This window comes from Symsagittifera roscoffensis, chromosome 5 (assembly GCF_963678635.1).
Source record: "Symsagittifera roscoffensis chromosome 5, txSymRosc1.1, whole genome shotgun sequence".
Classification (NCBI taxonomy): Eukaryota; Metazoa; Xenacoelomorpha; order Acoela; family Convolutidae; genus Symsagittifera; species Symsagittifera roscoffensis.
Genome location: NC_087066.1, coordinates 33,687,826 through 33,703,377, shown reverse-complemented (window position 1 = coordinate 33,703,377; position 15,552 = coordinate 33,687,826). Strand labels below are relative to the sequence as shown.

The 15,552-nt window shown below is 38.3% G+C and overlaps 2 protein-coding genes and 1 long non-coding RNA gene across 3 annotated transcripts in view; all 3 read left to right on the top strand.

The window, feature by feature from the left end:
• LOC134845755 (serine/threonine-protein kinase 36-like) overlaps positions 1 to 5,347 on the top strand; it is a 332,187-nt gene extending 326,840 nt beyond the window's left edge. The window contains exons 21-28 of the mRNA XM_063862818.1: positions 929 to 1,194; positions 2,518 to 2,680; positions 2,850 to 3,081; positions 3,202 to 3,392; positions 4,287 to 4,416; positions 4,556 to 4,628; positions 4,717 to 4,813; positions 4,917 to 5,347. Coding sequence (XP_063718888.1) covers positions 929 to 1,194; positions 2,518 to 2,680; positions 2,850 to 3,081; positions 3,202 to 3,392; positions 4,287 to 4,416; positions 4,556 to 4,628; positions 4,717 to 4,813; positions 4,917 to 5,255 — 1,491 coding nt within the window. The 3' untranslated portion in view covers positions 5,256 to 5,347. The remainder of the gene's footprint in view (positions 1 to 928; positions 1,195 to 2,517; positions 2,681 to 2,849; positions 3,082 to 3,201; positions 3,393 to 4,286; positions 4,417 to 4,555; positions 4,629 to 4,716; positions 4,814 to 4,916) is intronic.
• Positions 5,348 to 11,613: 6,266 nt separating this feature from the next.
• On the top strand, positions 11,614 to 13,147 carry LOC134846710 (probable serine/threonine-protein kinase tsuA). The gene is made up of 3 exons (XM_063864094.1): positions 11,614 to 11,907; positions 12,802 to 12,931; positions 13,071 to 13,147. Exons 1-3 carry the CDS (start codon positions 11,743 to 11,745, stop codon positions 13,145 to 13,147), a joined length of 372 nt encoding a protein of 123 aa, XP_063720164.1. The 5' UTR covers positions 11,614 to 11,742.
• Positions 13,148 to 14,762: 1,615 nt separating this feature from the next.
• Positions 14,763 to 15,309, top strand: LOC134846982 (uncharacterized). Its single transcript, XR_010162841.1, has 3 exons — positions 14,763 to 14,911; positions 15,051 to 15,123; positions 15,212 to 15,309. It is a non-coding gene; the product is annotated as an uncharacterized LOC134846982 (long non-coding RNA).
• Positions 15,310 to 15,552: the final 243 nt, after the last annotated feature.

Sequence of the window (15,552 nt, the reverse complement as noted above, 5' to 3'; positions counted from 1 at the left end):
CCCGCTGGTCCCGTAATTTAAATTGTTTTCAAGTTAAATTGTTGTATTTAAATTGAAATGTTTCATTTAAGTTGCGTGGACTCATATTTTGACATTTAAATGATTTTAATTGGTTTTTTAACGGACATCACTGATCCTCAGTGTAATAATTGTAATAAATTGTTTCCAAGTGAAATCATTGCAAGAACAGATTTACAAATGAAGAATTCTTCCACAAAAAGATCACTTGAAAGAGCGCCATAAGACTAAAATAAGCCTGTTTTCAGGCGTTTCAGGGTCTAAGTGTGATTGTTCAGGATTTTAGAACATCTATTATCAATCTTTCTGAAATCGATTTTTCAACTTTTTATAAATTATTCACCCATCTTATATTGCGTCATGAACGTACTCTCACTTAGGTCTTTGTAATTTTTTTTTTCAGGAAAATTTTTTTCACGCTAAAATTTAATTTTTTTGCGGTTTGACTTTTGATTTCTGTTTTTAGTTCATTTCAATTCTTTAAATAAAACTCCACTATCGAACAGCAAAAGTGTAAAGGTCATAAAAAACGTGGTCGGAATAACCAGCGGAAAAAAGTTTACTTATTGATCCAGTTTTCTCAAATTGGATTGATTTAATCAATAAAGTCTTAATCATAATTTGTCCTAGATTTTCAAAGAGCTTTAAGGGCATCTATTTTTAAACAAAATTTCGAAAGTTTGACCTACTTTTTTTGAACTAGGTCTTTTTTTTCTGTTTACTTGTGTTCATTGACTCTTTTCTAACCGTATGTGGGCCATGTTTTCTATACAAGTTCAATTCATTTTCATTTGCTTACGGAAGGCAAATAATGCTCTCCAATTTAAAGAGTGGAAATGGCACGAAAATAGGAAGGACTCCTTGTTTGCAAAATTGATTTTGGTAAACTAAATATCATTTTGGATTTGAGGAGCCATTCGAGTGTGCCTCGATGTTTGCGGACGAGGATAACGTTCTAGTCCAGTGTCTGTTCTCCCTCATCTCTAAGCCCTTCTTCGAGTACCTCCACTGCAGCACCTTCTCCTCCCAAGACACAGAACAGCAGGCCAATCTGTCCCTGTCTACAGCTGTGTTTCCAGTGGCACATGTGGCCCACAAGATGAGTGTGGATATTCTGCAACTGTTCTGTCTCCCATTTGCTGTCCACAATGACCATGTGTTGACACAAGTGTGCGCGTGAGTTCAGGCCATAACCATATAGTTAGATGTCGCAATTGTTATATTAGATACAGCACAAAGCTATAACGAACACTTGACAGCTATCATTTGACGAGTGGAAATAAACCAGCCCAAGTATCAACCAACCGAAAATGCGCAGATCATATAAATCAGCCGAAAATTACGCCATATGAATAAATTTGCATGGCTATCGTAACTGTTTACACTAGGGCACTTGCGAGCGTTAGTTTATTAGTACGAACCTTCTTTTTTTTAAACCTAACTTGCAAAAAAAAGATAATTTGTTTCGTGGCACTTTTTCTATAATCAAAATTTCTAACATTGGAAATTTCATAGCATATGTTATCTGTTTTATTTGTGATTTATAAAGCGTTCGGGGCTGAGTGGGTAGTATTCGAGGCCTATTTGTTTTTTTTCGTATTGAGCTGCTTTCGTATTACAGAGCTGCTTTTTGTCGCGTTATCGCTAGTGTTTGCGAAGCGCAGCTTCGCCTCTGTGTTCATAATTGATACAGCTATTATATAACAATTACGTATTTTCGGTTGCTTTTAGTGATAACTGGTTTATACCTCGGCTGTTTCATATGACTCCCATTTTGATGTCTTGGTTTAATCTCAAGTTTGGGTGAATCGCAAGACGTGTTAGGCATGATTCATAAACAAGCAAGAAAAGCCGTTTACTGTGCAAGCATTTTAAAATGTTTCGACTGCAATCATTTGAAGAAAATGAAAAGCGAAGAAAAACCTTTAAAATCAATTTACACTTTTTCTCTGTTTTTTTAGAGTAATGAACGTAATGAGTACTCTCATGTAGGTCTTGGTGATTTTTTTTTGAGGTTCAATTTTGATTGTTCGCGGTTTGACTTGTGATTCCTTTTTCAGCTCAAAAAATTTCTTTTGTTAAAAGGAAGTCAAAGCTCACTATCGAACAGCAAAAGTGTAAAGGTCACGAAAAATGTGATCGACTTCTGATTTCGAAAATGGAAATTACTTATAAGATTTCCCAGCGAAATAAACGTTTTTCGTATTGATCCATTTTTCTCAAAATGGGTTAATTTTAACAAAAAAAGTGTCCATACTAAATTGTTCTACAAATTGAAAGAGCTTTAAGGCCATCTATTGGTTTTTCTTTGAATTTCAAAAGTTGAAGATTTTGAAAAACAAGTTTTTTTTCTGTTTCCTTGCGTTCATTTCTCTTTTCCAACTGTCAGTTGGCTATGTTTTGACGAAAAAAAAACACTGACGTAGACAATGACTTATATGTCTGTAGCCATCCATCCCTTTCAATTCGAGTGCTAGAATCTGATTTTCAATTTTTTAGAATTGCGGCTAGCCATGATTTCTTTGGGTCATTGATTCACTGCATGACTCAAACTCTGAATGACGAGGATCTCGAGATACCCGTTGGCTTACTATCTCAGCTGGTGCTCACAGATGAGTTCTTTCTGGAGAAGTTCGTCGCCACTTTCGCAGCTAACTCTGAGGTTAGTTGAGCGGCCATGAAAAAGTGAACACATCATGACTGTATCAACGAGTGACTTTCTGTGCATTGGTTAGCTAATTATTTGGGTTACAACTACTTAACAAAGAGGGCAATTAAATAGCGCAATAATCTAGCGACGGGTAACTGTATTTAAAAACTTTCGTTTTTAGCTGGAATTATTTTTGCAATCTTGTCTGGGAGCTTGTCTGACCACCAGTTCCAATGCAACTCCAGACCCGGATGCCAATGATGTGCCCCATGAAGGGAATGGAGTGAAAAATGCACTGGTGTCGAGTAATGAACAAGTCTCTGCTGATATTTTGGCCATACTGGCTCATACTACTCGATCATCTGCAAACAGCTACATCGAGTTCACAAACAAAATCATCCAGGGTCCCAAAGGTACAGAAAATGGGATTGCCCTTTTTGATTTTTCTTTTTTCACACCTATTTCTGTCATGAACGTTTTTTGTTGATTTGTTGAAGTTTTTCAGTGGAGATCTATCCTCGTACTCTTTTTAGGCGACTACCACACACTGAAAGAGTTGATGGTTCGCGATGATCTGAATGTGGTCTTGGCCTCCAGATCTTGTGCCTTATTGGGCAACATGATGAAGTACAAGAGTGACTTCTCTTTAGTGCTGAAGAAACACCCTCCTCTGTTGGATAGCATAGTGCGCTGTCTTCAGAACGAGGACTCAAATGTCAGAAAAGTAGGCACCCATTGCTGTTATTTCAAACCCATATAACCCTGTTCTATATGCTAGAGCCATTTCCCAAAAGCAGCGGGGTTTTCATGATTTTCCAGAGTGGCATCTACTTATCAATCTCCACCCCTCTTCAAGAAAGGGATGGAGATTGATAAGTAGATTAAATCAGCGATTTTTTGACCAAATCAATGCAGCAAAGTTCGAAATTTAAATAGTGCTGATTTACTGCTTTTATTGATAGGGGTGGAAACTTTTTAGTAGATAACATAAGGGGAAGATTGTTAAGTAGATCCCCAAAAAGTATATGCTCTGCCATTTGTAGTAGAAATGCGAAAAAAATGCATCTTAAAAACGATTCGGAAGCGGCTTTATTTCACAAACGCTTAGAAAGTGTGCGCTAGTTACTAATAACCACAAATATTCTTCTATGAGCACAAGTTTGTAGTTGAACTAATTGTTGTCTGCTTAAGAGTAAACGTAGTGAAGACTCTTATATAGGTCTTGCAGAATTTTTTTTTCAGGAAACAGTCTTAAAATCTTGATGCACTTAGTTATAGTGGTTTTTTTTAGTTCAATTGAAACTCGTCTGCTGAAAGTGACGTAAAGAGCACTCTCCAAATACGAACGTGTAAATGGCGCAAAAAACGTGAACGATTGCTAGTTTCGAATATGGAATTTAGTTTAAAGATTTCCCAGCGGAATAAAACTTTACCTATTATCCAGTTTTCTCAAGTTGGGTTGATGTTATCAAAAAAGCGCCAATCATAAATTGTTTTAGAATTTCAAAGAGCTTGAAGGGCATCTTTTTTTTGAAATTTGATTTTTTCAAGAAAGTCAAATGTTTTTTTTTTGTTTACTTGCGTTCATTACTCTTTCGATTGGCAATGTTTTGTGTAGAGTGCAGTATATGTGACTGGTAACGCAGTGTTCCACACTCAGGAACTGTATGGCCTAGTATCGTGTGCAATTCCCCATCTAGTTAATCTGCTTAAGGACACCTTCGCCAAAACACGCATCAGTGCAGCAGGTAATTATCCAAACACATGGCTACAGTTACATCGAATATATACCGGCAAACCTACTTTTTGTTTTTCCTCTTTACCAATAATGTCAACATATTTACGTATTGAAGTGCGATCATTTTTCACTTTGGTCATTCGTTTCAGCCGCTCTGGGCAATCTCTGTCGTCATTCTGGAGTGCTGGCCAATCACATGCTGAAAAGCAATGCAATCTCACTGTAAGACGAATTAATACAATTATCAAAAGAATAGATAGTTCAAATGGTTGCTTGAAAATTTATGCTTGAAGTTATTGATGCTTTTTAGGTTGATTGAAGCTAGTGTTTCTGATGCAAACTTTGCTGTCCGAGAGAGCTCTTTGACTGCTTTAAGGATAATGTCCTCCCAACAGTCTTTACTCGAGGTAAAAGCCAACTTAACTAGTAGTTTCACGCCATATTTCATTTTCGCCCCGAATGAGTATTGACGAATAGTAGATGCAGAGTTTAATCTTTCGTATATTTCAGGAAATGAAAAAAAATGATTTCAAATCAAAGCTCAAAAAACTGCAGCATGAAGTGACAACAGAGGAAAAGCGAGCTCGACTGTCATCCAAAAATTCCTTAACTACAGATCGTAATGCTTCTTCGCGCGTCCAAAGTGCCTTCACGCGAGATCCGAGTAGCCTGGGAAGCGCAAGAATAGACACGAGCAGACCTTTGACCTCTGTTGGCGGCCAGAATGCGGTTAAAATTGCGACTAGCTTAGGCCATATAATTCCCCATTCAGCTCCAACTACAGCAAAGCCACTTCCTGTTCAGATCTCTAGCCACTGTAACGTCTTGATGAGTCTTCTCAATAACTGAAATGAGACAATTACTCTAGGTTTATTTCAGTATGTGTTTAATTTTGTTCAAGTTTATGCCTGATGTAAATGTGTATAAATGTTAAATAGAAATTCAAGTTTTTCCAAGGACTGAAATCTTTCAAGTGTTTTTCACACTTGCCCAACTCTTCTGGCGGGCTATATTTACGCTTGTTTACAAAACGATAGTTCACAAAGCGACCTTTTTGGCGGCTCAAAGCGGAATTTTTTTGAGCTCAATAATCATGCAAAATGAGCGAATTTAGTGTTAGAAAACTTAATTGATGTGTTTACACAAGTGAAGCGTAGTGTATTATTACTGTGATAACTAATACTTTTTCCTTGATAATTAAATGAAAACAGAAAGATTCATATCTTTAAATTTAACTCATTGCTGTTGGTCTTTTATGCAGAGTTCTAGTTGTTCACTCTCTAACAGCTAAGTCAACAGTCAAGTGACCGTTTAGGTAGGCCTGCTAGAATGGCCTTGAATACATAATATCAAAACATAACAAATAATAATCTAACTTTCCAAGGTTACCGTGGCAGCAGTACTACACAGTACCACATTCCCCCGAAGGCAACAAAATTTTATACAGTACCATATAAAATTTTAAATACAATATGAGTTTAATGTTTTTTGGTTCGCTCATTTCTTCTCTCTTTGTTTCTTTTCTGACTCGAACTGCAACGGCAATTTCCGCCCGGCATTCCATGATTTGAACATGTCCAGCGACGCTTGACCGAATCTTCCTTTAAATAAGTGACGTTCCAATAATCCAAATTTTGATTCCGTCGGTTTTCCGGTATCCGTTTCGAAAATCGCCAATCTTGTCCGGTATGCTTCGAGAGCTGCCGTGTTCAAATCAGTAATATCATCCTCACATTAGCTTTACTGAGTGTGACACTGCGCTTTCGTACCGCTTCCACTCCTGATTTTTTGTTTGTCGACCACTTCGCCTCACTACCGTTTGTTTTTCCTCCTGATCCGAATTATCCGAGAAACCTGGTGGAGAAAACTCAACGACCGTATCCGCCTTTGCTGTGAGGATTTGTTGCGCTTCTTTCTGAACACCTCTAGTCATAACTTGTTCCGCTAATTCTTCCCATTCTACCGGTGTCATATCTTTATTCTGGAACCTATCCAAAATTTGTTTCTCGTTTGTTTGCCTAATGATTCGTTTAGTACCTTCCGCGGTTTTCTTTGAAGTCGACGAGTTGGGTGTATCTTTGTCATCCTTTGGTTCCGTGCTTACTGCTTCTGCAGTACCATATCCTGGCCGGAATGGCCATGATGAATTCTCGCTAGAACTGCTTGCCTTAGCTTTACCGGCACTTCTAGGCGATTGTCGACTAGAATACAATCGTCCACCAAAGACAGCTGATGCCAGAGAGGGTTAGTGTATGGTCCCATAAGTTCGAAATTGTGGCGGTCATTTTGTTTCACTACCCTTCTTAGCCTGTCCATTAGCGTGTCCTCTGTCAGGAGTTCAGCGAGTAGACTTTTGTCAAATAGCTTTGTTAAGCTCAAGGGTCCATTTTTAGCGTGCAGCTGTTCTGTCAGTTGAAATTCGTTTTTTCTGGACCTCCAACCCTTCTTGTTGCTTTTGGTGTTACTACACTTACTTCTGGGCTGACTTCTCTGTTTTCCGTGCTCTCCCCTGTGAGATCCACTTCTTTTACTTTGCTGCCTCCTCCATTTTCGTCCTTTATGTCACTCTCCATTGTTGCGTTTGGGCTTTGCGTTGATGTTTTCGATTCTAGTTCGAGCATGGATCTTGGAGTGTCCTCTCTTTCGGCTCCAACTAGGTCCCAGAACGAAACAAGCGCTTGTCCTGTTGGTACAGCTGATGTTGATGGTCCGCACTTGTCATTATTTGCCCCTAAATGTCGATCCATTGCTCTCCATTCGACTTGAGGAATGTCGTCTGAGTCCGAATTTTCTGAGTCTGACTTATTAGGGATTCGTTAAAATTTCCTTTTCCGTTGAAATGTTGTCTCTGTGACTTCCTCAGTCAAGGTATCCCCACTGTTTCGTTCTTGTCTTCTTACTGTTTTCCGTCCCTTTCCACTATTCTGACTGTCTTCTCCTGACTTCATTTCACTGTTTTTTTTCTGATTGATTTTTCGTTTTTTATAATCTTCAAATTTTCTATAAATTTTTTGAAATTTTTTAAACCGACTGTATTGAATCACATTTCTGAGATAAACTGATTTCTGGTTTTGCTCTGTTTTCTCGTTGAAACGATCGCGAACTTGCTTCGCTTTCGTTCCGGTCGTGCCTTGTTCGTTTTTGTCCATTTTGGTTGCCATAGCAACCGTAGGATGACGTGTTTCGCTTTCAAACATTTTGTTTAATTTTAGACTGTTCTAGAATATTTTCGTTCCGGCCGAGCCCGTCGTGATCTTTGAATCGACTGCTCAAACAGTCGAGAGCTTTTTCGAAAATTTTGTATGGAAGTTACTACAAATTTTTCATCAAATTCCGACTCTGGCCACAGTTCGCCATTTGGTTCTCTAGAAAGATAGTCAACTATGCCCATATCTTTCCCCGGTATATGAAAAACCTTGAATTGATATGGCAGTAATCTATCTACCCATCTAGTCAATCGGGATTGATAGGTTTTATTTGATCTATTTTCGAAGTTAGGGCTTTATGATCTGTGGCTATCACGAATTTTTTCTCTAACAGATAGTGTTTAAATCGGTCAACAGACCATACTACTGCTAGCAGTTCTAGCTCATTTGTCGAGTATTTCTTTTCTTGTAAGTTGAAATATCTTGACGCGAACGCAATTGGTACCCAATCCCCTTCGGCTCTTTTTGCGCCTAGTCCACTATGATTAGCGTCACATTTTACTCGGGCATCCTTCACCGAATTATAGTCCTGTATTTTTGTGATATTTGCTACTGCCCATTTTATTGATTCAAATATTTCTGAATGTTCTTCCCCCCATTCGAGTTTTTAAACTTAAATTTTGACGCTATTAAGCTTCCTTTTCTCATTTTCTTCTCTCAAAAGGGGTCTTAAGTTTTTCTGTTAGACTAGCCGCATTTGGAATGAATTTTGCCCGATGTTTTATGCTGCCCATAAAGAACCTGAGTTGTTTTAGTAATTTCGGTGGCCGTAGCTGCAATATCGCCACCGTTTTTGTAATTTTCGGTGTAATACCCTCTGGCGATAGTTTATGCCCTAACCAATTTACCTCTGTCTGAAAAAATTCGCATTTTGAGAGTTTCAGTGCTAAATTTTCTTCCAATTTTTCCAGAACGTTCAGTACCAATTTTTCGTGTTCTTGTTCACTGCCTTTCGACACAATAAGAATGTCGTCGAGAAAACAGAACGTGTTTTTCGCATGATTTATAGTTCGATCCATCGCTTTTTGGAACTCTGCTGGCATGTCAGCAAGTCCGTAAAATCCGGTAAGGAACAAGTACGTGCCAGTTGTCTGTCCTCCTATGATTTTGAAATTGCATCGTTTTGCTGTTTCCGCAGTCAATTTACAAAATACCCTTTGTGTTTGCTGTAACTATTTAGCTAACCCCGTCCAATAATTCGTTAACATTTGATATTTCTTTTTGAACAATTGCCTATTTATGGGTTTTGCGTCCAACGCTAGTTTTATGGAATCATCTTTTTTTTACTGTGATTACAATTGGTGCTATAAAACAGTCGCTAGTACATTTTTCCAGTCGTCTTTATGTCCTTCTTTCAAAAGTTTATTCATTTCCACATGTACCTTTTCTTGAATGTGGATTGGTATCCGTCTCCCCTTCTCTTGGAGTGGGCAGAGTGGCTATTTGAACTTTATGATTTTTCGAGCAACCCTGACGATCAAAAAGATTTTTTTATTAAGTAAAGTTTTTGTTTCCAACCTTCTGACTGCGCGCACAGTAGCACGTCAAACCTCGTTTTAGCTTTCGATGCCAGCTTTTGAGTAGTATGTATCCCCACTTTTCTCTGTAAGTCCAGTCCCAATATGCACCGTGTGCGTCGCTTTGTGATTAGAACTGATGCTCCTACCACTTCCCATCCTGCTGAACGAAAATTTGTGGTGATTGCCCCCAAAATAGTAATCGGTTGTTTATTGTAGTCTACAAATTGTGCTGACAAACTGAGACTTTCACGCGGGATAAACTTCGTTTTCTTTGAAGACTCAAGTATTTGTTTCGCCGTCGTCCAATTTAAGAACGATACTGGGCTACCCGTGTCGTTGGTCATGTTGATGATCTAATGGTCAATTCAGACTAATGCGTTTAACGGTTTTATTTGTTGCGATCGGGGACTCCTGCGTATCTCGACTTTCTGTATATCTTTACTTCCTGCCCCGACAACTGCTTTTTGTTTCAATTGCTTCTTTATATATTCATCTACTTCCTCGATTGATGTGGTGTTCTGTTCGAACGACATGATTTCAAACTCGTCGCATGAGTCAAAAGACTGGATCAAATTACACTCCTCATCTGAGCTGGACGTTTTTTCAGCAATCTCATTCACTTGTTGTGACCTGCACATTTTTGCTAAGTGATTCGGTTTGGAACAGGTTTTACATGTCTTGCCCATGGCCGGAAATTTTTACAAAAGGCTTTCTCCAAATGGTCGACCGCATCTACTACAAGGTTTTATTTCTGTATAATTCCTTCCATCTTTCCTGTCATTTACTCCTCTCTTGTACTGTTCCCTCGGTTGACTCCGACTGTTTTCGAGTGTCCGACTTTTTTCGAGCCTAATTCGTTTTCGAGTGTCCCTAATTCCGCTCTGGCTGCCTGCGCAGTTAGTGCTGCATGAAATGCCTCCAATGTTTCTCCTGCCTCCTGCGATCTGTTGAACAGCTTATAACGTTCATACGTGACACTGTGTTTTCTCAAATGATATCTTTGCTAATTCAACCATTTCACTAAATTCTAATTTTGAAACTTCTGTATGTGGGTTCTTTTGCATATTTTTCTTCTGTACCCAATGCTAAGAATAATCTAGAGGCCACTCTTTTCTGCACCTCATGATAGTAGGCATTGTGACCGACTTTAGGTCCTCTTATTCTTCGTTCTTCATTTTCTAGCAAGACTCTGTCTCGCGCTAATCTGTCTCTAGCTTCTCTATCTGTGACTGCCTGTGCATCTTCGTGATCCCTCGGTGTCTCCAGTCGTGAGAGCGGCTCTTCCAAGACTTGTTTCAGGTCCTCTAGTAATACTTCGGGATTCACTTTTTCCTTGACCGTGACTTTTTCTCTGTTTTTTTTGGAGTAATGAACGTAATGAGTACTCTCATGTAGGTCTTGGTGATTTTTTTTGAGGTTCAATTTTGATTGTTCGCGGTTTGACTTGTGATTCCTTTTTCAGCTCAAAAAATTTCTTTTGTTAAAAGGAAGTCAAAGCTCACTATCGAACAGCAAAAGTGTAAAGGTCACGAAAAATGTGATCGACTTCTGATTTCGAAAATGGAAATTACTTATAAGATTTCCCAGCGAAAAAACGTTTTTCGTATTGATCCATTTTTCTCAAAATGGGTTAATTTTAACAAAAAAAGTGTCCATACTAAATTGTTCTACAAATTGAAAGAGCTTTAAGGCCATCTATTGGTTTTTCTTTGAATTTCAAAAGTTGAAGATTTTGAAAAACAAGTTTTTTTTCTGTTTCCTTGCGTTCATTTCTCTTTTCCAACTGTCAGTTGGCTATGTTTTGACGAAAAAAAAACACTGACGTAGACAATGACTTATATGTCTGTAGCCATCCATCTCTTTCAATTCGAGTGCTAGAATCTGACTTCCAATTTTTTAGAATTGCGGCTAGCCATGATTTCTTTGGGTCATTGATTCACTGCATGACTCAAACTCTGAACGACGAGGATCTCGAGATACCCGTTGGCTTACTATCTCAGCTGGTGCTCACAGATGAGTTCTTTCTGGAGAAGTTCGTCGCCACTATCGCAGCTAACTCTGAGGTTAGTTGAGCGGCCATGAAAAAGTGAACTCATCATGACTGTATCAACGAGTCACTTTCTGTGCATTGGTTAGCTAATTATTTGGGTTACAACTACTTAACAAAGAGGGCAATTAAATAGCGCAATAATCTAGCGACGGGTAACTGTATTTAAAAATTTTCGTTTTTAGCTGGAATTATTTTTGCAATCTTGTCTGGGAGCTTGTCTGACCACCAGTTCCAATGCAACTCCAGACCCGGATGCCAATGATGTGCCCGATGAAGGGAATGGAGTGAAAAATGCACTGGTGTTGAGTAATGAACAAATCTCTGCTGATATTTTGACCATACTGGCTCATAATACTCGATCATCTGCAAACAGCTACATCGACTTCACAAACAAAATCATCCAGGGTCCCAAAGGTACAGAAAATGGGATTGCCCTTTTTGATTTTTCTTTTTTCACACCTATTTCTGTCATGAACGTTTTTTGTTGATTTGTTGAAGTTTTTCAGTGGAGATCTATCCTCGTACTCTTTTTAGGCGACTACCACACACTGAAAGAGTTGATGGTTCGCGATGATCTGAATGTGGTCTTGGCCTCCAGATCTTGTGCCTTATTGGGCAACATGATGAAGTACAAGAGTGACTTCTCTTTAGTGCTGAAGAAACACCCTCCTCTGTTGGATAGCATAGTGCGCTGTCTTCAGAACGAGGACTCAAATGTCAGAAAAGTAGGCACCCATTGCTGTTATTTCAAACCCATATAACCCTGTTCTATATGCTAGAGCCATTTCCCAAAAGCAGCGGGGTTTTCATGATTTTCCAGAGTGGCATCTACTTATCAATCTCCACCCCTCTTCAAGAAAGGGATGGAGATTGATAAGTAGATTAAATCAGCGGTTTTTTGACCAAATCAATGCAGCAAAGTTCGAAATTTAAATAGTGCTGATTTACTGCTTTTATTGATAGGGGTGGAAACTTTTTAGTAGATAACATAAGGGGAAGATTGTTAAGTAGATCCCCAAAAAGTATATGCTCTGCCATTTGTAGTAGAAATGCGAAAAAAATGCATCTTAAAAACGATTCGGAAGCGGCTTTATTTCACAAACGCTTAGAAAGTGTGCGCTAGTTACTAATAACCACAAATATTCTTCTATGAGCACAAGTTTGTAGTTGAACTAATTGTTGTCTGCTTAAGAGTAAACGTAGTGAAGACTCTTATATAGGTCTTGCAGAATTTTTTTTTCAGGAAACAGTCTTAAAATCTTGATGCACTTAGTTATAGTGGTTTTTTTTAGTTCAATTGAAACTCGTCTGCTGAAAGTGACGTAAAGAGCACTCTCCAAATACGAACGTGTAAATGGCGCAAAAAACGTGAACGATTGCTAGTTTCGAATATGGAATTTAGTTTAAAGATTTCCCAGCGGAATAAAACTTTACCTATTGATCCAGTTTTCTCAAGTTGGGTTGATGTTATCAAAAAAGCGCCAATCATAAATTGTTTTAGAATTTCAAAGAGCTTGAAGGGCATCTTTTTTTTGAAATTTGATTTTTTCAAGAAAGTCAAATGTTTTTTTTTGTTTACTTGCGTTCATTACTCTTTCGATTGGCAATGTTTTGTGTAGAGTGCAGTATATGTGACTGGTAACGCAGTGTTCCACACTCAGGAACTGTATGGCCTAGTATCGTGTGCAATTCCCCATCTAGTTAATTTGCTTAAGGACACCTTCGCCAAAACACGCATCAGTGCAGCAGGTAATTATCCAAACACATGGCTACAGTTACATCGAATATATACCGGCAAACCTACTTTTTGTTTTTCCTCTTTACCAATAATGTCAACATTTTTACGTATTGAAGTGCGATCATTTTTCACTTTGGTCATTCGTTTCAGCCGCTCTGGGCAATCTCTGTCGTCATTCTGGAGTGCTGGCCAATCACATGCTGAAAAGCAATGCAATCTCATTGTAAGACAAATTAATACAATTATCAAAAGAATAGATAGTTCAAATGGTTGCTTGAAAATTTATGCTTGAAGTTATTGATGCTTTTTAGGTTGATTGAAGCTAGTGTTTCTGATGCAAACTTTGCTGTCCGAGAGAGCTCTTTGACTGCTTTAAGGATAATGTCCTCCCAACAGTCTTTACTCGAGGTAAAAGCCAACTTAACTAGTAGTTTCACGCCATATTTCATTTTCGCCCAGTTTGAGTATTGACGAATAGTAGATGTAGAGTTTAATCTTTCGTATATTTCAGGAAATGAAAAAAAATGATTTCAAATCAAAGCTCAAAAAACTGCAGCATGAAGTGACAACAGAGGAAAAGCGAGCTCGACTGTCATCCAAAAATTCCTTAACTACAGATCGTAATCCTTCTTCGCGCGTCCAAAGTGCCTTCACACGAGATCCGAGTAGCCTGGGAAGCGCAAGAATAGACACGAGCAGACCTTTGACCTCTGTTGGCGACCAGAATGCGGTTAAAATTGCGACTAGCTTAGGCCATATAATTCCCTATTCAGCTCCAACTACAGCAAAGCCACTTCCTGTTCAGATATCTAGCCACTGTAACGTCTTGATGAGTCTTCTCAATAACTGAAATGAGACAATTACTCTAGGTTTATTTCAGTATGTGTTTAATTTTGTTCAAGTTTATGCCTGATGTAAATGTGTATAAATGTTAAATAGAAATTCAAGTTTTTCCAAGGACTGAAATCTTTCAAGTGTTTTTCACACTTGCCCAACTCTTCTGGCGGGCTATATTTACGCTTGTGTACAAAACGATAGTTCACAAAGCGACCTTTTTGGCGGCTCAAAGCGGAATTTTTTTGAGCTCAATAATCATGCAAAATGAGCGAATTTAGTTAGAAAACTTAATTGAGGTGTTTACACAAGTGAAGCGTAGTGTATTATTACTGTAATAACTAATACTTTTTCCTTGATAAGTAAATGAAAACAGAAAAATTTACATCTTTAAGTTTAACTCATTGCTGTTAGTCTTTTATGCAGAGGTCTAGTTGTTCACTCTCTGACAGCTAAGTCAACAGTCAAGTGACCGTTTAGGTAGGCCTGCTAGAATTGGCCTTGAATATATAATATCAATACATAACAAGTAATAATAACCTAACTTTCCAAGGTTACTGTGGCAGCAGTACTACACAGTACCACAGTTACTAAGAATTTTTTTCCAACCTAGGTCGCAAATAAAAATGCTTATTTGGTGGCACTTTTAGTATATTTCTTTTTAATCACTTTTAAGCCTATGTTGCTGCTTTGTTTTTGGCTATTGTTAGGTCCTGTTTGAAAAAAAAATTGGTAGGATGAAAACGTCAGGGTTTTTTTTGGGACGCTTCGAAAGTTTTTGCTTTTTTGCAGTTTCAATTTTTCCCAAAAAATGCTGTAGCAATTTTCAAAAAACGCAACAATGAAGAATCGGGCTGCTCTTCTATGTTGTATATTTCGCTTGTCTTTTTTCGTTTTACTACACATTCTACGGCCTTTGAATATTTCAGTAGAGGGCGTTTTGACCAAATTGTTTCCGAATTTTTTACCGGCATTACTCTTTCGAACTTGCGTTCATTACTCTTTCGATTGGCAATGTTTTGTGTAGAGTGCAGTATATGTGACTGGTAACGCAGTGTTCCACACTCAGGAACTGTATGGCCTAGTATCGTGTGCAATTCCCCATCTAGTTAATCTGCTTAAGGACACCTTCGCCAAAACACGCATCAGTGCAGCAGGTAATTATCCAAACACATGGCTACAGTTACATCGAATATATACCGGCAAACCTACTTTTTGTTTTTCCTCTTTACCAATAATGTCAACATATTTACGTATTGAAGTGCGATCATTTTTCACTTTGGTCATTCGTTTCAGCCGCTCTGGGCAATCTCTGTCGTCATTCTGGAGTGCTGGCCAATCACATGCTGAAAAGCAATGCAATCTCACTGTAAGACGAATTAATACAATTATCAAAAGAATAGATAGTTCAAATGGTTGCTTGAAAATTTATGCTTGAAGTTATTGATGTTTTTTAGGTTGATTGAAGCTAGTGTTTCTGATGCAAACTTTGCTGTCCGAGAGAGCTCTTTGACTGCTTTAAGGATAATGTCCTCCCAACAGTCTTTACTCGAGGTCAAAGCCAACTTAACTAGTAGTTTCACGCCATATTTCATTTTCGCCCAGAATGAGTATTGACGAATAGTAGATGTAGAGTTTAATCTTTCGTATATTTCAGGAAATGAAAAAAAAATGATTTCAAATCAAAGCTCAAAAAACTGCAGCATGAAGTGACAACAGAGGAAAAGCGAGCTCGACTGTCATCCAAAAATTCCTTAACTACAGATCGTAATCCTTCTTCGCGCGTCCAAAGTGCCTT